This window comes from Porites lutea, chromosome 1 (genome assembly GCF_958299795.1).
Source record: "Porites lutea chromosome 1, jaPorLute2.1, whole genome shotgun sequence".
Lineage (NCBI taxonomy): Eukaryota > Metazoa > Cnidaria > Anthozoa > Scleractinia > Poritidae > Porites > Porites lutea.
The window spans coordinates 16,616,998-16,636,255 of NC_133201.1; the positions used below are offsets into that span (position 1 = coordinate 16,616,998).

Here is a 19,258-nt window from a genome sequence, read left to right on the forward strand (position 1 = left end):
TGTACTTGAAACACAAAAACAGTATTAACAGACTTGTATTACGTGAAAGTGTAGCCATACTTTTTTTGTTGATGTATTATGGATTTGAATCTTTGCACTGGTCATAAAAAATTGTAAGTAGTTTAGAACAACATGTCAGAAGAGTAAGAATATTTCCTGACACAATAATATTATCCTAAACGGTTCGAGTCAAGGAGTCATTTCATATAAGTAAATGGTATAAAAATACAGCTGTAGTCCTTATTGGGACTTTTGTTGACAGCGACTGATGTTTTTGGAATAATCAGAAAATGATGATGATCACCCCGTTGTGTCGAAACGTCAGTCGTTGTCAACAACAGTCATACTCAGGACTGCAATGTACATTCACCGGGCGAATCATTTCCACTTTCTTGAGATATTATAGACTACAAAACTATCACTAGCCATAAGCTGCACATGAATTTAACGGTTTGTCACTATCTGCAATAAATGATATTAATTTGTTAACCGACTTGACAGTTTCTGTATATAAAAAAACGGTACTACACATGACTCGTGGGTAGCTAATGAAATGCAGTTCATTTTCATCTGTAAGTACTGCTCAAAAGTAGAAGGATTTGTATGGAGAAAATCTGCTGGGGCAGACTAGTGGGCCAGAACCGCTATTTTTCCACTACTCTGAAGTTACTGCCATGTAAGTTGTTGGGTAGATTAGTTCCCTTGGACATATAAAATAGAAAGATCATAAGGCCGGGGAATCTTAATGACGCTCAGCGACTGCTCCATCAGAGCTTGCTTAAGGTATCATCCACCCTCAAGCACCCTGCTAGCTTTGATCGGCGATAGCGCTTTTGCTTTTAACAAATACCTCTATAAACCGTACATTTTCTGAAAGCTTAATAGTTCCAGATTATTGCTTATTTCTTTTAAAAAATCAAAATATTAACGCGATGTACAAATGAGAAGCTTTTTGTGAAAGTGGGTATCACTGTAAATTTAAGTCCAGTCCAGCCAAAAATTAACCGAACACGTTTGACTAAAAAACCGTGTCTCAGATTTTTGTCAAGTGCGTTTGTTCTGTTGTTATAAGCAGGGGAAGTTAGGGATAGCAAGTCATTAGCACTACCTGTGAAAAAAATACTCTAACTCGAAAACGAAAAAAGAAATCAAAATTCGCAGACACGGTTTTTTAGAAAAACTATCTGGCAGTAAGTTGGCCAAATTTCAGCCAAATTGGCTCACAGGTTGCCGACTTGGAGTTTGAAACGTGCCCTCAACTTGCCCTGATTTTCATTTCGAGAAAACAGTGGAAAAAGATTTTTGGCGGCGTGTACCCGTCACGAGGGTATAACAGATTATAACACCAAAGCTGTCAATGTTGATGCATACCAGAGAATGGACAACAATAGTGACACAGCAGGAAAAGTTGAAAACGAAACCCGACAACAGATGAACAATTTATTTCAAAGGCTCTGCTCTGTTCGATCCTTTCTGTTGTTGAGAAAGCTTCATTAGTTATTTGCAACGGGCAGTTTACATTTTCGCACCGGGCAAGCCAAGTTGAGCCAAGCCCACTTTTACTCGATACATTTTTTAAAAAATTGACACTTCCCTTGAAAAATCAACAACAGACCGCTTCCTGGAGATTTTCTTGAAGCTTCTTTCCCGCTAACTTTAAGGAAGAAGGTTCAAAAGCTTCAAAACAGAGCAGCCCGTGTTTTGACCTACTCAAGCTATGACGTAGATGCTGGTCACCTTTTCAAACTCCTAGGGTGGAAAAACCTAGCTTTCCAGCAACAAATTCAAAGAGCTACGATGGTTTACAGGTCTCCGCACGGGTTGGCTCCAAACTATCTTAGTTCTAAATTTGAAAGGCGAGAAGTCGCATATAACCTAAGGGACTCTGAAAATAAACTCAATGTTCCATTACCGCGCACAAACTATTACAAAAACAGCTTCAGCTATAGTGGCACCATTCTCTGGAACAGTCTTCCTTGTAACTTAAGGGAAGCAGAGTCCCTTGGGCAATTTAAACGATTACTCAAAGAACTGTAAGGCACGGCATTCGTGGAAAGCAGCTTTTTTATTTAAATATTTTTATTATATTAGTATTAGGCATTTTTAAAGCTGACGAATTTTGTACCGTGGATAAATAAAGATCTATCCATCTATCTACAACAGACTTTCAAAACAGTACTTCGTCCGATTTTTATATGGCGCGGGACCTCTCGTGACTTCGTCTCTCGCTTAGCTGCCTCGCGGCCCGTGAAAAGCTCGCTCCGCTCGCTAACGAACTCGTGAAACTCGATTCCGCGGTAGTTTCAATGGGTTTTTCAGGAGCTTTGTCATCTTTTAGCCGCTTTTCTTGATTGTAGTAGGGCCCCTTGTCGCTCTCTGCTAATTTCGAAGCCCACTCTTTGGCGGCAAAACGATTTTGTCGTCTTCGTTCGTCTTGGAGTCGAGAACGAAAACGGACAAGCTTTTTTTTGTTCTTTGGAGGCTGATTCACTTTCAAAATCCAGGGAAAAACAGTGAGCACTATACTTGTGAACCACGATTTCTGTCAAATTGCGTGATTAGCTTGGTTCAACAGCGCCACGCGTATCAAGTATGACAGGACTTGTCAACGATCAATTAAAATAATTAGCATAGAAAAAACTTTTGCACTCCATAAGTCTGCACAGAAAAAACATTTTTTCCTGGAATTTTTTTTAAAAGAAAGCTCTTGATGAGCTCTATTTAATCGTCTAAAAATTGCAAATTTAGAAAAAAGATGATTTTTTTACCCTGGATGATACCTTAAGTGAGTTCGATGAGGTTTTAGTTTAAGAAGCTGGACAGAGGGAGATATGCGAACACACTGTACCGTCAGTACCCACCCTTTCAGAATCTTTATTGCCTATTGGTAGCGCAGGCAGAGTACTCCTGATCCTGTGTCATATGTTTATTGCAACGCCTATTATTAGAACTGGCTTCTAAAATCCAAACCCGTTTTCGGAAAATTAGTGGCTTCTTGATATCACCTAGTACCCGAAAATTTGGGTCTAATACTCATCTCAGGAGAATAAGCGAAACCTGTCCAACATGAAAGTTTATCTATTAAGCTTTCAAAAAATGTCTTGCCAGACATTTAGAGTGGTAGCTTTCCTGTAGAAATTCGACTTTGAAGAGACGTCACTGGAAGCTACCGAATGACGCCATTTTACCCAATCCGGCTCTCGATAGGAAGGCGGACTCTTAATAACATGAACCAAAACACATGGAAAGTTGTTTGAAAGTTGTCTTATCCTTAGTAAATCGTAAATGTGTGTCTTATACTATCTTCTGATACATTCGAAATTTTTTCTTTGATTTTTATCGAAAAGATTTCAGGTATCAATACCGTCTCAACTTCAGCTGTCAGTCTAAGCGTCATTGTCAAATTCAAATTCTGCGTTAACTTTGCAGTGATGAAATGTGAATCCGAAAATAGAGCTCATATAATGATGAAGAATTTGACTAGAAACACGTATGTTTTTGCATTGCGCTAAATTTCTAGTGTAGGTGCTTATTTGTAATGAGTTTAGTAAAACAACAACAAGCCGTCGTGAATTAATTTGATTTCGCTCCTCGTACACGTACTGCATTCAACAAAACTGAAGTCACGCAACGATCACATCGACTGTGTAAGATTTGCCATTATGAAGCAGGTTTTCAAAGTTTTTAAATTCTTCTTTCAAAATTAACTAGAAAAGATGTCACTGCAGAGCATCATAAGACAAGCTGCAAAAATAGAAATACTGCAGAATGCGTTAAACTCACGCCACTACTTATAGACCTTATACTGTAGAATATTAAGTTGAGTGTTAAATGAAAATATATCCAGATATGCTAAGGATCCGAGTAAAGAAAATAAACGCCCGGCATTAAAGTAAATCATTAATTGTAGATATATTTTTTAATGCAGCAACAGTAATCGTGAACGCTTTACATTATTTGCCAAAGATTATATCCTAATACAAAGTACAACTTAAAAAATCTGATTGCACGATACTAACTACGGTAATGTAAACATCTAATTTGATGTTAATGCACGGAAATTAGGTAGATATATTAATAATGTTGGTACAATACATTTTCGCAGATACGACGAGTCATGATAAAGAAACTTATGCAGATGTTGCTCTTGCCAATACTTGCTTGGTAACCAAACTTGTACTTACAGCTAAATGGGATGCGTTCTTTTGAGATGATTCGGATCAGGATTAGTGATCCCAGATCACTCGGATCATGTTAGACCATTCGAACCGATTAATCCACTCTCGACAAGGATTTATCGGTTCACTTGATCTACCATGGTCCGAGTGATCTGGGATCACCGATCCTGATCTGGATCATCCCATAGAAAGTGTAGTCCATTTTGTTGTGCATATGCATGAGTTATCTTTGTGATCAGTCTTATTCTTCCATAAGAACTGAGCGAGGAAATTTGTGTGATCTGTAGCGAGAATGTTGTGTGATCTGTAGCGAGAGCGATGGGCGTCTGATGCAATGTAAAGACGCAGAGTCGTGGGCGAGGTTCTATCGTGTTGGGCTGATCAAGCAACACTGTCAAATTCTAGATCTATCAACAGGAGAACAGGATTTCCCTCAATTACCTGTGTAGTACCAAGCTAGAACACAAGAAGTTGCGTAGCGTCGAAGCATTTAGAGCAGATGAAGGGCAACAAAAAGCGCTTCGTTGCACCTGAAAGTGAACACTAACATGAGTTCTATTCATCATCATCATCATCATCATCAATCTTTATTTATACACGAAATCGTATCATTTTACATGGTCTTCCTAGGAATCGTGTTGAAAACTAGACTAAAATACTAAGACTAAAAGACTAAGGAACTATTGACTATAATGTTAAAAATACAAAAACTTACATTATGAATAATAAGAGTTACAATGAGTCATGGTGTATTAGAAAAATCTTTTCCATGAATTGAAGTTTTAAAAACATTTAAACTAGGCAGTTTTCTAATCTCTGAGGGAATCTTGTTCCACAGAACAGATCCTCTGTAGTGTAGGCTCCTTTTTGCAGACTCAGTTTTGGGTCTGGGGACATAATAATTTAACTCAGAATTTCTAAGATTGTGTGAATGTACATTTGAGGTGTTGGTAAAGATCCGCCTCAGATACGATGGGGAAAGATTATTATGGATTTTATACATTGTCACAGCCAACTGTTTAAGTCTTGCATATTCTAGCCTTTCCCAGCCAAGCTCATCCAACAAAACACTTGAGCGAACGTCATAGTTAGAAAAGGTGAGAATTCTAGCAGCCCTATTCTGCAGCTTTTGAAGTTTGTCTGCTAGTCCCTTATTGATATTACCCCAAACGGCACCACAGTAATTAAAATATGGCATTACCAGTGCATTGTACATGTTCACTCTAGTATCAAATGGTATAAAATGACTCACACGCCTTAAGATAGCAATACCAGCGGATATTTTCTTTGAAATGGTATGAATGTGTGGGCGCCAGTTCAAAGATTCATCAATTTGAACTCCAAGGGATTTATGTTTAATTACTCTTTCTAAGGGTGTATTATTGACTTTGACTGTGAAGTCACTATTTATTTGGGATAACTTAAATTGGCTCCCTTTAAGCATGTATTTAGTCTTCTTAACATTTAAAGTTAATTTGTTTGCTGACAGCCATGACTGGATTAAATTCATATCATAATTCATTTTATGTTCAAGGGCACATGGGTCTTCTGCAGATGTGGTAAGGGTAGTATCATCTGCATACATTCTGGGTTTTGAAAACAAATTACATGAAGGGAGATCATTAATATAAATAGTGAATAAGAGAGGGCCTAAAATAGACCCCTGTGGAATACCACATGTTATATTACAGAAATCAGATTGAACTCCATCAATGAACGTTTGTTGCTTTCGGTCAGATAGATAGGACTGGAACCAGTTAAGGGATTGAGAACTGACCCCATAGAGTTTAAGCTTTCCCAGAAGGATAGCATGATCCATGGTATCAAAAGCTTTTTTCAAGTCCAGGAATATCACACCATTTAAGAGACTGTCGTCAATATTCCATAGCCATTCATTCGTAGCCTCAAGTAAAGCTGTTTCAGTGGAAAACATAGGTCTGAAACCAGATTGTGATTCAGTTAACAAGTTATTATTATTTAAATATTCATATAATTGATTAAAAACAACTCTTTCAATTAATTTACTTACTACAGGCAGAACTGAGATAGGTCTGTAGTTGTTAGGATCAGTCCTGAGGTCTTCTTTAAATATTGGCGAAACTCTAGCTCGTTTCCAAGCATTTGGAAATATTCCAGTGGTAATTGACTGATTTATTATAAAAGTTAGACTGCGAGTAACTATGGGAGACGCTTCTTTCAGGAGACGTGCTGAGATGTTATCAAGACCACTGGCTTTATTACTCGGTATTTTCTGAATTAAATTGAAGACCTCCTGGCATGATACTTTTGCCAAATTAAAAATGTGTTCTGCGGGGGTAACATAATCAGTAAAATTACTGGATGTATCTTTAATTTGAGAGGCTAAGGAAGGTCCTATTTTGGAGAAATGTGTGTTGAGTATATTACTGATTTCAACGGGGTCAGTATTTACAGTATCCCCAGTGTCCAGCTGAGTTATCTTATTAAATTTAGGTTCATTTCCAATTAGTCTATTAATTCCTTTCCAAGTATTCTTTATGTTTCTGCGGTTATCTTTGAAGAAGGCATTGTAATAGTTCATTTTAGCATTCTTAATTTCATAATTAACCTTATTCTTCATGTGTTTGTAAGAAGTCCAATTGCCATCTGTTGGGAACCTTGAGGCCAATTTTTTGAGTTTGTCTCTCTGAAACATTAGCCTTTTTAGCTCTGGAGTAATCCAGGGGGAAGAGATTCCTTTCACTCTCTTCTTCTTAAGTGGTGCATGGCTATCAGCAATGTCTAAGAACATATGTTGCCATATATCCCAAGCAATGTCAGGATTATGCTCCTGTTCAATCAGATGCCACGGGACCATAGATAAATCAGTTCGAAAACTATCTGGAGTGAAATTTCTAAAGCATCTGCTTGTTACAGTCTTTGGATTTGATTTGGGGATACAAATCTTTCTTATTGCATACACCAGACAGTGATCACTGATTCCGATATCGGTGACTCCGGAGTCCGAAAAATTCCACGGATGATTAGTTAAAAACAAATCAATAATAGATGATGTGAGCTGTGTTATACGTGTTGGCTGATCAATTAATTGCCTATACTGGTAAGTATCACAGATATCTAGCAGTTTTTGAGTGCTGCAATCTGGTGATGTTGCACCAACATTACAATTTAGGTCACCGATAATGTCAACCTCCATATGATATGAGTCCAATTTTTGCAATACATCTTCAAATCTGTTCATCAGTTCAGTGGTGGACCCTGGAGGCCTATACCAAGTGCACACAATAAATGGTTTTGCTTTCGGTTTCGACACTTGGATACTGATCAGTTCTATTGCTGCTGAGATTTCTGGCATCTGTGCTAACGATTTGATAGGCAGTGAAGCAAGATATCGTTCTTTCAATAACGCATTTTGCGCATAGTAGAGATGCAACCACCGAGAGCTGGACCGAAACTTCCAGAAACAATTAAGGGACAGAGAAGGTTTACTGACGCTGTGTATTCTTTCAGTGACACCTTAATATCAAACGGCTCAGGGTCTTAGAATTTATAATTAAAGAAATAAGGAACCGTAAATGTACTGGCAGAGACGAGGAAGAGCGGAGAATGGGCGTGGATGTAACAAAATTCAAATACAAAAACTTGTTGAGAATGGTATGTAAGAGGGAAGGTAACCCTGGTCCTAGGGTTACCCTAGCAAGAGAGTTCAAGGTACTCTGGTTAAAAGCAAAATTTCCCAGGAAGCCGACACGAGTCAAACGAATCAACCAGCTTAACTGATGTGTTTCGTCATGTGAAGACTAAACTAACATGCCTTGTAACGTCCAAGATTTGGACGAAATCTTGAATTCTCCATTTTAAACACGTTATACGGAAAAAAGGTCAGGTATTATCATCGCATAAAGAAAATACATAATATTGTTCAGATGTTTAAAATCTAGCAAGAAAACTTGGTTAACTCATTCAAATTTTCATGAGTTACTGGTCATGAGTTATCCCTTAGCAGAGCGTTTACAAAGCAAGTACATTTAGGGTAACCCTGTTGCTAGGGCAACCCTATCTGGATGCTTTGTAAACACGTCGCGTAAAAATAATAAGTAGAAATGTGCGAGCGCTAGTTTAACCCTCTTGCTGTTTGGGCTACCCTCCCTTCTTGTAAACAGGCCCTAACAGAATTGGTATTTTTTAATTATCAGCGAAATAATATCCTTGTATATCCATCCACCTTGTAGATAACTTCGAGTTTAAACGTCAAAAAAAAAACGCGGCCAACCAAATGTTTTTGAACTGATGAGACAAATCTGTTTTAATTCTAGCGAAACTTCTCAATAAGAAAATAAAAAACTCGTTCCATTGAACTGCCATGGCCATCCAAGGAGAAGAATCGCTGCAACAAGTGGCTGACTCCCGAAATTACTAGGTACCTTTGAAGGCCTTTTGCAACATTCCTATGGGGAAAGGGACAAGAGTAGGTCTGACCCAGAAATAAACTTTTGCCCGCAGTTTCCAGAGGTTAGACTGATAGACAACTGAGTTCGGCCATGGGATCAGTTATAACCTGTTTAAGGAGATCGAGACAGAATTTGGGCTGAAAGTAATCAATGAGCAAACTTTAAATCGCGTGCTTATCCCAGAGGAATGTAATCAACCCAACAATCCACCCGTGGCACTCATGGAAGTAGAATGCACATTCAGCGGGGCCGGGTGAATTTGATCCTTTTCCCGAAGCAAGACACGAAGAGGGATGACGGAAGAGAACCTTGGAAACAGCGGAGAATCACCTGAACACCCCCCGGCTTAAACGGAGGCGTTAGCGTTTTTATTCAACCAAGCGCGGGTAAACGGGGGAGTAACTATGACTCCCTAGTACGATCAACCAGCCTACGAGGGTGGGCCCAATCATGCTACGAGCCTAGGAGTATTTCCTTTGAGGCCCTGGCGTTGAATTGGAGAGGGCCGGCTTCTGGAAGCTAGATCAGCTGCGGCTATACGGGCACTAGGACTGAGCGCATCGTTCTTAAGTCTTATATGATCTGTGACTCTTGAGTGGGGGATGTGGATAGTCAATAAATTCCGGCGCTCGACCTTCATTTACCATTACGATCAGATGACGGTACCGAGCTACCCGATGTCACCTCTTGGAACGGTCGCTGGCTAAGTGAAAGCTCCATATTAACATCAAAAGAGCGACTATCCTCGATCCTGGAGGGAAAAGTAAGAATAGATAGCGAGACGGGACGTTGCAGTTGTCGCTTGAGAATAGCTTGCTCCATCGCGTCAAGGTAGAAAAGCAACGTGACTGAGACTCTCTAGGAGTCGATGATGGAATGGCCAAATGCCTCGTCACCTAATTAGTGACCAGGGCCGAGTTGTTCAAAGCTGGGTTAAGATAACCCACGGTTAGTGCGAGATTTGAATTCAGATTTGAAAGCTTAAAAAGCATTTCAGTTTTAATTCGTTTTGTCTACAAGTTGATGATTGGAAGCTCTAAAAATAACAGAGAAAATTAATCCGAGAAAATGCTTTTGAACACAAGAAAAAGAAACCTGGGTTAATTTTAACACCGGGTTAAGCGCTAATCGGCCTTCGAACGACTGGGCCCAGGTGTAATAAAAAAGGACATTCCCGAGTACTGTGGGGATAGGCGCATTGGTTCTTGAATTATGTCATAAGTGCAGCATCCCGAAATGCATTACATACCATGTTTGGTTCTAGCTGCAGCCAAATTACACCGCTGATGTAAAATAATGTTTACTCAGTTATTACCCATATATTATGCAATATTATTATAAACTATAAATCAATGAATTAACTTTTTTCTAATCATGCGTGCAAGCCAGTTTTTAGTTACAGCAACTAAATGAAAATGATAGTTGCTTAGATATTACAAGTTGTGTCGCTAAAATATTAAAATTTTAAAACACTAAGTCAAGTTCTGAAGACTAAACTCAGGACGGAGTGTATACAGCTATTTCAAGAAAGGTTGTCGGAAAAAGTGCACGCGACAATCCCGAAAGGTATTGTGGGTGATTTTGAGTTCACTGTTTTTCAAAGAAATTTCAAAGAATGGCAGGAGAGGCCATGGACGTATGTTTGCGAGTGCTAAAGGAAAGAAACAAAAGCAGGTTCGACAGCTACAGTGTCAGGAACAGTGTATTGATCATATCCCATATTACCTTTCGGGATTGTCGCGTGCACAGTTTTTCCGACAACCTTTCTCGAAATAGCTGTATATTGAGGAGTTAAGGGCAACGGAAATCATAAAGAATATCTAAAAGAAGATACAGATAAATACGGATAAACAAATATAATTTCTGATGTAATTTGTAATGACCTCTACAAAACACTTTAAATGTAACTCTCCACAGAGCTTTCGTTACAGCTAAATTTTGAGTCTAAATTCACTGTAAATTCTGTCCAAAATCCACCAAAAACCTTCCAAATTACATTTAATATTACAATTCACTCTAAACAAATCAACTTAAATCTACTTTGAAAATATATTTTGGCTTTTAAAAGTCTTTGAAGTAGTTTATTTGTATGTTTTCATTTTCTTGGGGTTCCCGGCTAAGAAACACAATTGCGGCCGTCGGCAGCTTCCAATAGCGTATCTTCAAGTCTAATTTCTACCGGTAATGCATTTCGGGATGCTGCACTTATGAAAGAATTCCAGAACCAATGCGCCTATCCCCACAGTACTCGGGAATGTCCTTTTTTTGTTACACCTGGTCACTAATTAGGTGACGAGGCATTTGGCCATTCCATCATCGACTCCTAGAGAGTCTCAGTCATGTTGCTTTTCTACCTTGACGCGATGGAGCAAGCTATTCTCAAGCGACAACTACAACGTCCCGTCTCGCTATCCATTCTTACTTTTCCCTCCAGGATCGAGGATAGTCGCTCTTTTGATGTTAATAAGGAGCTTTCACTTAGCCAGCGACCGTTCCAAGAGGTGACATCGGGTAACTCGGTACCGTCATCTGGTCGTAATGGTGAAGGTCGAGCGCCGGAATTTATTGACTATCCACATCCCCCACTCAAGAGTCACAGATCATATAAGACTTAAGAACGAGGCGCTCAGTCCTAGTGCCCGTATAGCCGCAGCTGATCTAGCTGCCAGAAGCCGGCCCTCTCCAATTCAACGCCAGGGCCTCAAAGGAAATACTCCTAGGCTCGTAGCATGATTGGGCCCACCCTCGTAGGCTGGTTGATCGTACTAGGGAGTCATAGTTACTCCCCCGTTTACCCGCGCTTGGTTGAATAAAAACGCTAACGCCTCCGTTTAAGCCGGGGGGTGTTCAGGTGATTCTCCGCTGTTTCCAAGGTTCTCTTCCGTCATCCCTCTTCGTGTCTTGGTGGATTGTTGGGTTGATTACATTCGTCTGGGATAAGCACGCGATTTAAAGTTTGCTCATTGATTACTTTCAGCCCAAATTCTGTCTCGATCTCCTTAAACAGGTTATAACTGATCCCATGGCCGAACTCAGTTGTCTATCAGTCTAACCTCTGGAAACTGCGGGCAAAAGTTTATTTCTGGGTCAGACCTACTCTTGTCCCTTTCCGCATAGGAATGTTACAAAAGGCCTTCAAAGGTACCTAGTAATTTCGGGAGTCAGCCACTTGTAGCAGCGATTCTTCTCCTTGGATGGCCATGGCAGTTCAATGGAACGAGTTTTTTATTTTCTTATTGAGAAGTTTCGCTAGAATTAAAACAGATTTGTCTCATCAGTTCAAAAACATTTGGTTGGCCGCGTTTTTTTTTTAACGTTTAAACTCGAAATTATCTACAAGGTGGATGGATATACAAGGATATTATTTCGCTGATAATTAAAAAATACCAATTCTGTTAGGGCCTGTTTACAAGAAGGGAGGGTAGCCCAAACAGCAAGAGGGTTAAACTAGCGCTCGCACATTTCTACTTATTATTTTTACGCGACGTGTTTACAAAGCATCCAGATAGGATTGCCCTAGCAACAGGGTTACCCTAAATGTACCTGCCTTGTAAACGCTCTGCTAAGGGATAACTCATGACCAGTAACTCATGAAATTTTGAATGAGTTAACTAAGTTTTCTTGCTAGATTTTAAACATCTGAACAATGTTATGTATTTTCTTTATGCGATGATAATACCTGACCTTTTTTCCGTATAACGTGTTTAAAATGGAGAATTCAAGATTTCGTCCAAATCTTGGACGTTACAAGGCATGTTAGTTTAGTCTTCACATGACGAAACACATCAGTTAAGCTGGTTGATTCGTTTGACTCGTGTCGGCTTCCTGGGAAATTTTGCTTTTAACCAGAGTACCTTGAACTCTCTTGCTAGGGTAACCCTAGGACCAGGGTTACCCTTCCCCTTAGATACCATTCTCAACAAATTTTTGTATTTGAATTTTGTTACATCCACGCCCATTCTCCGCTCTGCCTCGTCTCTGCCAGTACATTTACAGTTCCTTATTTCTTTAAATATAAATTCTAAGACCCTGAGCCATGTGCATAAGTTTCTTTATCATGACTCATCGTATCTGCGAAAATGTATTGTACCAACATTATTAATATATCTACCTAATTTCCGTGCATTAACATCAAATTAGATGTTTACATTACCGTAGTTAGTATCGTGCAATCAGATTTTTTAAGTTGTACTTTGTATTAGGATATAATCTTTGGCAAATGATGTAAAGCGTTCACGATTACTGTTGCTGCATTAAAAATATATCTACAATTAATGATTTACTTTAATGCCGGGCGTTTATTTTCTTTACTCGGATCCATAGCATATCTGGATATATTTTCATTTAACACTCAACTTAATATTCTACAGTATAAGGTCTATAAGTAGTGGCGTGAGTTTAACGCATTCTGCAATATTTCTATTTTTGCAGCTTGCCTTATGATGCTCTGCAGTGACACCTTTTCTAGTTAATTTTGAAAGAAGAATTTAAAAACTTTGAAAACCTGCTTCATAATGGCAAATCTTACACAGTCAATGTGATCGTTGCGTGACTTCAGTTCTGTCGAATGCAGTACGTATACGTGGAGCCAAATCAATGCTTTACTAAACTCATTACAAATAAGCACCCACACTAGAAATTTAGCGCAATCTAAAAACATACGTGTTTCTAGTCAAATTCTTCATCATTGTATGAGCTCTATTTTCGGATTCACATTTCATCACTGCAAAGTTTCGACTAAACGCAAAATTTGAATTTGACAATGACGCTTCATAACGGACAGCGGAAGTTGAGACGGGATTGATACCTGAAATCTTTTCGATAAAAATCAAAGAAAAAATTTCGAATGTATCAGAAGATAGTATAAGACACACATTTACGATTTACTAAGGATAAGACAACTTTCAAACAACTTTGCATGTGTTTTGGTTCATGTTATTAAGAGTCCGCCTTCCTATCGAGAGCCGGATTTGGTAAAATGGCGTCATTCGGTAGCTTCCAGTGACGTCTCTTCAAAGTCGAATTTCTGCAGGAAAGCTACCACTCTGAATGTCCGGCAAGATATTTCTTGAAAGCTTAATAGATAAACTTTCATGTTGGACACTGGTTTCGCTTATTCTCCTGAGATGAGTATTAGACCCAAATTTTCGGGTCCTAGCTAATGGACTGCAGGTGATGGACTACTGAGTTGTACTCGGTTTGCGAAACAATCGTCTTGTCCACTTGAAGCCAGCACATTTGTTAATAATTCGTTAAAATTTAGATCGAATCATATATTTCTCAATATTTTGATTATTCCTCTTTCGGATCCAGTCTTTCTCTCTTATTCATGTGAAGTTTTTAAAAAAGACAAGTACGTTTATTGATTGATTTCAAGCCGTAATGGGCAAAATCTTTACTCCTACAGGAATTTTTTGGGAATTTTCTTTTCTACTGCCCCAATTTTTGTAATTTCTTTATATTTCAAACAGCAACGAAGAAGGGTATTTTACATGCGGCCACGTTGGCCTTGTACAACGAATTATCAGTTTAATTCTGCAATTTCAGCATATCACTAATATGAGGCTTGAACGAGGGTCGTGAAGGGGGGTACCAAATCCCAGTTCCCAGGCTAATTTTTGCCAAAATCCCAGTTACCAAATCTAAAATCCCATTACTAATGATTATTTGAAAAATCATGCGCATAATAAATTAAAAGCACTGATTGACGCTATTTGGATACACGTACCTTCACCAGGACTAAGAAAATCTCTCATTCTGCTGGTGAACACTATTTCTCTTCCAGCCCTTGTTGACATAACCATATGAAAACCAATTCTCTCATCTGCACAATCCTCGTCTGACTCACTGTCTCTGCTTTCACTGCTAGCTGGTAGCTAGACCGCGGGCGCGAAGGCGAAAAATACTGATTTCACGGTCTCTACTGAGGAGTGCAAGGTCTATTGCCACGAAATTTTATTTTTCTATTTCAAAATATTGGAGCAAAGACCGCTGAAGAAAAGAAATCCCATTCCCATTTTATAATTGTTCATCCCATTCCCAGTGGCTAAATCCCAGTCCCAGTGAATAAATCCCATTTTCCCAGTCCACAATAAGGCTAATCCCAGTTCCCATTTTACCCCTTCACGACCCTCTTGAACCCGGACTTACAATCCGAAGTTCTAGGTGTTAATCACTCGGCCACCACGCCTTCAAAATGAGCTGTAGATATACTCCAAAATGACAAAACAGGTTTAAGAGGCGCATATACTCCTCAGAATAACTTAAGAGGGTTTATCCTTCGCTGTAACGGCTCTTGCCCATATTCTCCTTGGCCCTACTCGATTTTAAAAACTCATGGTACGTCTAGAATGCCTTTCCCTTTTCTAAGGATTACCACAACCCTCTCTGTATCAATAATACCTTAAAACTACACGTGAGGTGTCTTCTATGACCCGCGAAACCGGTAAGAGCGCCTGGCATTATTACGACCCCATCTCAGTTCTTTGAGGGGTCGAAGCCCGCATCGTAGTTGTTGTCGATCTTCTATAAATATTTTCCTATCCTACCACCACCACAAACACGCATCCCTGGCATCGACTAAAATTGCTTGATGCTATCCGCGGTATTCCTTTAACTCTATTTAGGATATGGCTTTTATTTTTCGCTTACGGCGACCGGGAAGGTTGGGTTCCTAGATCCCCCCTCCTCCTCCCCGCTGTAACTTCAAAGCCGCTCAAGAAACGGCCAGCAAAATCACAAAGAGAAATTTACTCATCATTTGCAACATTTGACGCATGCACCTCCAGCGATACTTTCAATCCCGAATCTCCCCCGGATTTTGCTTTAAAAATCCCGAATCCCGAGATTCAAATAAGGGAAATACCGGATCCCGAAAAACCTATTGAAGACCCTCCACCACTTGATCATTTTAAATTCAAATCAGCCGCAAAAAAAAACCCTGGATTACACTAACAGTTATAACAAATTTGATAAAATATTGCTATAGTAAGTTTAATGCTATAATTTAATAGGCAAAAGGCCCCCCGTCGGTCTGAATAGGGTCATATGACAAATATGGCGTAAAATCTAGCTTTTGTGCTTGACAAGCTTACTGTGAATGACAACACGCCTATCTCACGTGCATAACTTAATCTAAGAAATAAGAAATAGTTTATTACTGGGCTCTCTTGCAGCAAAAAAAATGAATTAACGAGTAAAATTACTTTGTACTATTGATTTGTACTAGAAAAAAAATTAATCATACTAGTTAAAATATCGAAATGTAAAATAGTGATCTGCCCTTTTTGTCTTACAGGTAATAGATTCATTAAACAAGTAGAATTTGTCGGCGTTCTTCCTTAGATTGTACTCGGGCTGATTAATGAGTGGCCTTGGCAATAAGAAGTGTAAAGGATGGTCTTTAGACGTCATCTTATCCATGTAAGACTTAAGTCATGGATCTCTCAAGTTCTTTTCTTTAGATTTGGTTATTGCAAGGCCTCCGTATAGGACTCAGCCTCAGGATAAATTTTCCTTAAAGCCCTTCTTTGGACTCGCTCGATTACATCGGATCCCTGAATAGTCTGGAGCCTGCCATCAGCATATTCTATTACAGGTCTTACTGTTCTTAGATAAACTTTAAGAATGTTATCTTGGGCCACACCAGCCCTACATAATATCCTAAGAGAGTATAACTTCTTGCTGGCTTTCTTGACGATGAGATCTGTATGGTTATTCCACACCTGGTTATTCCACTTAAGTTAATTGTTCATTATTAACTAATAACTGATCAAAAGCCTACTAACTATTTGTTGTTACTTAAGGCCTTAAAAAACTAACTAAAATAGAAAGCCAGTCTGGAAAATTTCATTCTGTTATGAGTTAAAAAGAATGCAGTTCGCAGGGGCGGATCCAGGATTTTTTTTAGGAGGGGGTACACTCGTCTCTTGCTCTACTTCAACACCAATAAACCACGTAGTTTTTGCAGAATACCAGTTGTATTAGAAAACCGCAGCTCATCTCGGGGGGGGGGGGGGGGGGAGGTGCGCACCCCCTGCACCCTCCCCCTAGATCCGCCCCTGGTTCGTGCAATTATTATCTTGCATCGCACTTTAAATCACATTTCCGAACACAATGTTTAAAACTCGTCGGAGGTTGGTAGGGTCCTAGTTTCGCCCGGTAGTCTATTCCTCAACTTAGTCCCAAATAAGTGAGCGAGTGTTTGTCATATTTCTTGGTCTTAAATCTGGGGATGGCGAACACTGCTACTCTCAAGTTGTAAGGTGTACAATGCATATGAAATAGCTCGGATATTTTCATGGGACATAATTTGTGTTTAACCTTGTACGTGAGGAGAGCAATATCCTTCATTTTTCTATTCTGTAACGTTATTAGATCACTCTTGTCCAGTGGAGCTTTGTGGCTTGATTGCTTATCCAGAAAAAGTGCGCGTAATGCTCTTTCTTGCATGCGTTCGAGTTTTCTTTTGTTAGAAGTAGTGCAGAGGTGCCAGGTCAGATGGCAATAAGTTAAGTAGGGCAATATGGCTGATTTATACAAAGTTAATTTAGCATTGGTAGGAATTAGTGTTTTAAGCCCCCTCATTACTCCGACCCTTTGACTCGCCCTCTTACTTATTTTATTAATATGAATATTAAAATTCAACTGGTCGTCTATGGTGACACCTAACAATTTAAGACTGCCTGAATATTCGATGGTGTTTCCTTGAAAGTGTAATGGAATATCACTTACTGTACTGTTATGTATTAAAGACATAGTGTGATATTTACTGAGGTTTCCTTTTTGAAAATTGCTAGCATACCAACCAGGTGTGTTATTATTGGCATTTCTTATAAGATTGTTGTTAGCTGCTTCTAGGTCCCCCGCTATTTTCCTCATTGGATTGTCGTCCGCGTATATATAGAGAGAGATGAATCAATTACATATGTCAAATAGTCTTGGAAGATGTTACATCTGATAATGGGCCTAGGGCCGATCTCTGAGGACAGCATCTCTTAGTCCGCTCCCACTCGCTTCGCTAGTAATAACTCCCAGTTTCACTCGATTTAGTCGATCACACAGATAGGATCTTATAAGGTCAAGTAATTCCTCTTGAAATCGATACGTTCTTAATTTGCTGATAGTAAAGAGTAAGTTTCATGTTATGAGATATCGCGAAATTATTGCAACGACATTGAGCAAACTTATAGAGTTCCTTGGAATAATCTCCAAGGAGTGGTATCGTCGACAAATTTAATGCGTAGGTGCCAGTCACACAGGAATTTATTCGTCATAACTGCGAAAACTATTACACCTAGTTTTGTCCCAATAGGATACTCCTCTTTTCAGAGTTCGCCAATCCGACAGAGTTCCTCCGATTCTAGTTACTACTTGCTACCGGTTGGTCAGGAAGGCCCGGCGCGATCCAGTTCAGGAGGACAGGATGGACTTCTAGTTTGGCCAGCTCTTGCATCAGTGATGTGGTCAATAAGATCAAATCCCTTTGTGAAATCAGTGAAGAACAGTCGAGCAGAAGCCTCGGCACTATCCACCGCTTCATAGACAGCTTGCAACATGTACAAAAGGGCATCTGTTGTCGAATACCCCTTGCAAGCGTATTCTTTAGATCAATTTATGATGTAATAATAGGTGGGTTATTTTAAGGAGTCTTGTACTCTGTTTTAAGCCTACCTCAGATCGAGCGATTGATTGATTTAATTGTCATTGTAATTGTAAATCTGAAACTTGATTAAATAAATAAATAATAGGGGTATAAGTCTTCTGGAGGTAAAACCCTCCATAACCTTCACCAATGTACACGTAAGCGATATCGGTCTTAGATCACTTTCAATGGCCCTAGGAGGGATCACCTTAGGGAGAGGACTAACAATTGATGATTTGATGAGAGATGGAATATACCCCTCCCTCAATCACTGCTTATAAATATCCCGGATTATAAGAGCCAACTCGGGTTCAAAGTTCTTAAAGAGCCTTTTGGGAATGTTGCTGGCAGGACCTACCGCCTTAGACACTTGGAGCGAAGACAGAGATCTGTAAGTCTTATTATCGAAAACAGTGAGAAATTTATATGGTACAGACAACGGCTGCATTCCTTGATGCAGGGGTGGCAGATGTTCCGTAAGGTTAACAAAGAAGTCAATTTGAAAATAAACTATAGCAACCGCTCTCTACTTGGCATTTAATGCTCCCAACCCATAACTCTTTTGCTAAAAGCAAACAACTATAGACCAGAATGTTTGGGATGAAAAGGCGTAAGAGATGAAGTAATCCAAATATGGAGAGCAGGTCACTTTTCTCTACACATTGGTGTAATAATCCAAGTAATCCCCGGGGTAGTGAGAGGTGATAATCCTCTCCAGGGGTGATAATTGTCATTTTTCTTTGGTAATTAAAAGCTGCTCAAAACTTTGCCCCCCCTTGAGGCTGGGCGCTTCATACAAAAACCCCACGGTGGGGCTTTTAAAAAGCGTGCAAATGCCACACCCGGAGAGAACAACAAAATTGCATTTTCCAGTACATAAGCTGCAAATGCCATGTTTATAAGAAAAATTTGTGATAATCTGATCAAAATGCGTGAAGCATCCTTCGCCAAATCACTCCTAGCCGCTATAGTTAAAATTAGTCCCGACGTAACGACTCGAACAAAAT

The 19,258-nt window shown here is 39.4% G+C and overlaps 1 protein-coding gene across 2 annotated transcripts in view; it reads left to right on the top strand.

The window, feature by feature from the left end:
- The window catches only part of LOC140945968 (uncharacterized), a 52,359-nt gene that overhangs the window by 13,527 nt on the left and 19,574 nt on the right, over positions 1–19,258 (top strand). Inside the window, exon 6 of one of the 2 annotated variants that reach the window (XM_073395037.1) lies at positions 17,922–18,470. The exons of the other annotated variant lie outside the window; for it this stretch is intronic. Coding sequence (XP_073251138.1) covers positions 17,922–18,044 — 123 coding nt within the window. The 3' untranslated portion in view covers positions 18,045–18,470. Of the gene's footprint in view, positions 1–17,921; positions 18,471–19,258 lie in introns of those variants that run through there. 2 annotated transcript variants of the gene reach the window in all.